The sequence below is a fragment of the Rhipicephalus microplus genome, unplaced genomic scaffold, assembly GCF_043290135.1.
Source record: "Rhipicephalus microplus isolate Deutch F79 unplaced genomic scaffold, USDA_Rmic scaffold_15, whole genome shotgun sequence".
Classification (NCBI taxonomy): domain Eukaryota; kingdom Metazoa; phylum Arthropoda; class Arachnida; order Ixodida; family Ixodidae; genus Rhipicephalus; species Rhipicephalus microplus.
Window position 1 is genome coordinate 17,489,870 of NW_027464588.1, and position 4,301 is coordinate 17,494,170.

General features: G+C 46.4%; 1 protein-coding gene across 1 annotated transcript; it reads left to right on the plus strand.

Annotated features, from left to right (window-relative positions):
* The first annotated feature begins 521 nt into the window (after nucleotides 1–521).
* Nucleotides 522–3,616, plus strand: LOC142784604 (palmitoyltransferase ZDHHC20-A-like). The gene is made up of 3 exons (XM_075883026.1): nucleotides 522–1,820; nucleotides 2,562–2,789; nucleotides 3,196–3,616. The coding sequence occupies exons 1-3, from the start codon at nucleotides 1,810–1,812 to the stop codon at nucleotides 3,614–3,616; spliced, it is 660 nt and encodes a 219-aa protein (XP_075739141.1). The 5' UTR covers nucleotides 522–1,809.
* The last annotated feature ends 685 nt before the right edge of the window (nucleotides 3,617–4,301 follow it).

Sequence of the window (4,301 nt, forward strand, 5' to 3'; positions counted from 1 at the left end):
TACGGCAGCACAAATGCAGCTTGCAGTGGGAGTTCGCAAAGAACTTGCGTCCACGTTCATTCAACATTACTGAACGCGAGAAAGGACACTGCACAAATGAAGGTTACACCATGTGTTTTCTATAGCCCTTATTAACAATGTCGTTGCGCACAAGCTAGGCCCTCTAAACCTAATTTTATAAATTGAGCCTATTCAACGTCAACTAGAACCGCATGACGCAAGTCAATCGTGCCAGCTCTGCATCTCACCCTATTCGGTCTATAAGAGCATGCAAAAAATAACACGATTTAGAAAGTAGGAACAGGCATACGAGGCGGGCAACACCCACATTTTTTTTTAAACCTGGTCCAAGTGACGCATTAAATGCCCTTTACGAGTCCAGTCTTGCGAGAGACTTCATTGCAAAAGACTTCTGCATCCCAGCAAGGTCGGCTCCCTTCGTGGCTTCTTTTCCCGATGGGAACTTCTGCGGCAACGCATCTGCCAAAGTGCGCGCACTTTTGCGGCGTCGGACACAGGCCAACGACCACTGCTTTCAGAGAGATCGGTGCCGTGCCTGCGCTAATGTTTGTCGCATATTACCGGAGCACCTGCAAAGGTTACAGCGGTGCCTGCGCTTTTTCCTCAGCTCTCCAGGTAAGACGCTTGCTGGTTATTTCTGTCCAACAAAGCACCAATGCTTCAGCACGCTTCGGCTGTCAGTCAAAAGGATTCATCTGTTCACTCTTAGTCAGATTTGATCGTTATCGCTAAGCTAAATCATTGCCGAGCTTTAGTGCAGACAACAAAATAGATCACAGCGTATGTATTCTGAGTGATTGAAGATTTCAAAATATAGAATAAATATTTTTAAAATATTTGTCAGCTGTCAGCCAGGCAGATAGCTTTCTCTAAGCCAACCACCGGGGATGGAAATACGATTAAAATGAACCACAAAGCTCGACGCCATCCTGAAAATAAGGAGAAGCAGTGTGAGTTTCATGCTTGCTTTCGCATGTTCTTTTCAAATGAGAGCAAAAATGTGTTGACCCTGTTTACTATGAACTAAAAAAGAAAGAAAGGAATTGTCGCATGTAAACATCCTAGGTACTACGAAGTTTCCGCGATTTATCCAAGTGGTTTAGGTGGCCAATGTTCATGGACTTAATAGACGTGACTAGCACATAGTGAGCTCTTCCAACGTAGGGACGTGCAGACTTAAGCAACACTGCCGAATCGTGGGCAGTTCTGGATTGCTCATAGCTGATCTCCGTGGCTGATAGCTGATCCCCATTGTTGGATTTTCTGATAGCGGAGCAACACTTCGCTTGGTTGGCTTGATTGCCGCCCAGTTAATAAAGACATGGCTAGAGTACCCCACTTTTCAAAATTTAAGTGGAGGTCTAACTTCATCTGCATTTTCTGCTTGCATGATGGCAAACTATTATTATATATTTTGTTATACTAATATACTTTCTATTTCCTTTTTTTAGTTATAATACATCAAGAGAGTGAATAAATCCTCCTCATATAACGTTCTTGGTGAACTCTTTCATGTAAATAGGAACATTATCATCATCATCATCATTCATAACAACGCATGCTGCCATCGGTCGACCGGCCAGTTACTCTCATCGAGGACGGTAGCAACTCCATCAGGGCGGCTTCTGAAAGCCCCGTCCGCTCGCCTGGCTTCCCGTGTTGCTGGTGTCGGCGCTGATTTCATGTGCCTACTACGCCTACGTTCTGGTTTTCTGCCGGCTTATTGTCGCAGAAGAGAGCACAGCCAAGGCCGTAACGTTCGGCGCCGGATTTCATCTGCTTCTGTCCATGTGCATCTGGTAAGTCGCAGAGTGCCTAACCGGGACGTTCGTTTCTTTGGTGCTGTGCACATGTACTGCGTGTCGTTCCTATAGGTCTTCTTGCGCTTTGTTTTGCTCGTGCACGTTTCTACGGGAGTGAGAATGTTCGAAATAAATAAATACTGAACGCAATATATTTACAAATGTACACGGGGAGTCCTCCAGCCGAGATGGTGGAACACCGCAACCAACAACAACACTAGTAAAATTGCAATCGTTATCTTCAGCGCCTCGATTTATGGAGCATAATTCCTTCTTGTTCGATTGGACTTTTAACAACGTTAACAAGCTTATGTCATCTGATATCAGAGTAACTTGAGGAAGAATGTCATTGTCAACGTCACATAGCTCATTGCCTTTGCTATACGAGAACGTTGAGATCAACTACATAGATCCTGGGAAACGTGGTGCGATCGCTTTCGCATCAGGCTGATCACCTGCTCTCGTACCATCACTGCGTTCGTACGGAGCAAAAGCTTAACTTCGTAACAAACTTTAATTTGCTGCGTCTCACCACCACCGTTTAGCATGCGCTTCAACTTCTTTCTTAGGAATTCAAATGACCGTCATGTTTGTTTCCATAGTCTTTGAAATCCAAACAGCCACCTCATAGATCATCTTTCCCCCCCTCAGTCAACTAAACTCTGCACAAGTGTTTTGCGCTGTGGAATTTAGTATGATTTGTTCTTTACGTCGTACTGCTCACGTTTCATTTTACAGGTCGTACGCGACGGCAATTCCCAACGTTCCACCAGCGTACCTGTTGAGCGTGGACCAGGAGCAGGTTCTGGCCAACTGTCAAAACGAGCGCACGCGGCATGGTCTGCTCGAGATGCTGGCATCGCAGAAAGGCGTGTTCACTTGGGGGCCAGGTGGTTGCGCGTGTTACTGCGTCTTATGCCATCTCCTCAAGCCGGACAGATGCCACCACTGCTCCACGTGCCGAAGGTGAGCCCGCGTACACTGTGCAATTGAACATGGGATGTCATCTGGTGCCTATAAAATAGATTACTGCATCATTAAATGATTTTGTTAGCGGTGCATGTTTACGCTGCTTAAAAAAAAGAAGTCAAGGACCTACCCTTCGTGTGAGTCTCGTGCTCCTTTGATGTGTGAATGCTTTATGTTCATTAAGTTTTCTCGTTCTGAGGGGCGTGTCACCTTTTTAGTCCTACAGTAAATGTGTATATGGACGCGTGCGTGAAATTAGTGACCCTTCTAGAGCGGTTTTCTTCTTTGTATGTCAATCCTAAAGTGCCTACAGTATACAGAACTGAGGATTAAAATGTTATACAACCTCTCTCGCAGTTTATTGATATGCCACAACGCAGACCTCCTATAAATATTTTCGCAGATGCATCATGAAGATGGACCATCTCTGCCCGTGGTTCAACAACTGCGTCTGCTTCAGCACCTACAAGTTCTTCTTGCTCACTCTCTTCTACACGGTTGCACTGTGCCTATACGGCTTGGCCACCCTGACAGCCCACTTGGTTGAATCGTGGTCGGACGCGTGGCTTCGGAAGCCGTACACTTTCCACGTGGGCTTCCTCCTGGTCGTGGGCACCGTGCTGGCCGTCGCTCTCGGCTCCTTTCTCGTCATGCACCTTTTCATGGTGTCAAAGAACGAGACGACGCTCGAGAGGCTGCGCGACGCGACGTTTCAAGAACTCGGGAACTCGTTCGATCTCGGGAACCGCTACGAAAACTTTGTAGAGGTGTTCGGTCCACGAAAAATCACTTTGGATGATTCCAGTATTCACGAGTGTTGGTGACGGCGTCCGTTTCCCGACACGACTGCACCCCACGCGAGACGCGGTCGAGCCTCGGGCATCTGCCGTCGTGGTGAACTATTCTGCGGCTACCTACTCGATGGGGTCATCCGGTTTCGATAGCAGAGCTGACGTCGTGAATATAGAACGATAATCGATTGAGGCCTCTAGAGACTCCTCTAAGAAACGTAACACGACTGAATTTTGATGGTTTTTTTCTTTGAATTACGTTCTCATATGACTCACAATAAGCACATTGCATGCTCTTTGTTGCCCGAGCGTGGCGCTCCGTCTCCTTTTGTGCCAAGCTACACCACTTTTGTTCATTATATTTATCTTTGTTATATTATTTTGGTACATCTGCGAATCGAATAAAGGTCTCTCATAACCTTTCACGCCCCCCCCCTCTTCCCCCTTTTACCGCTTTCACCACCCCGAGCTTCGCACAGTACCAACTGAGCACAAAAAATAATTAATTTCATTTAGTAAATATGACACCTCTTTTAGGATTCCCAAGATAGCCACACCGCTATCTCGACTCCACCTCATATGTCCAACAGGTACCATGCTGTGATCCTACGACATGCGCAGACCAGTACTATACTCGTACGTAAAACCGCCTTTATGATAGGCCGCAATGAATACAGAAATGCTTCAAACGTGGAACGCACCCACTTTTGAGAAATGC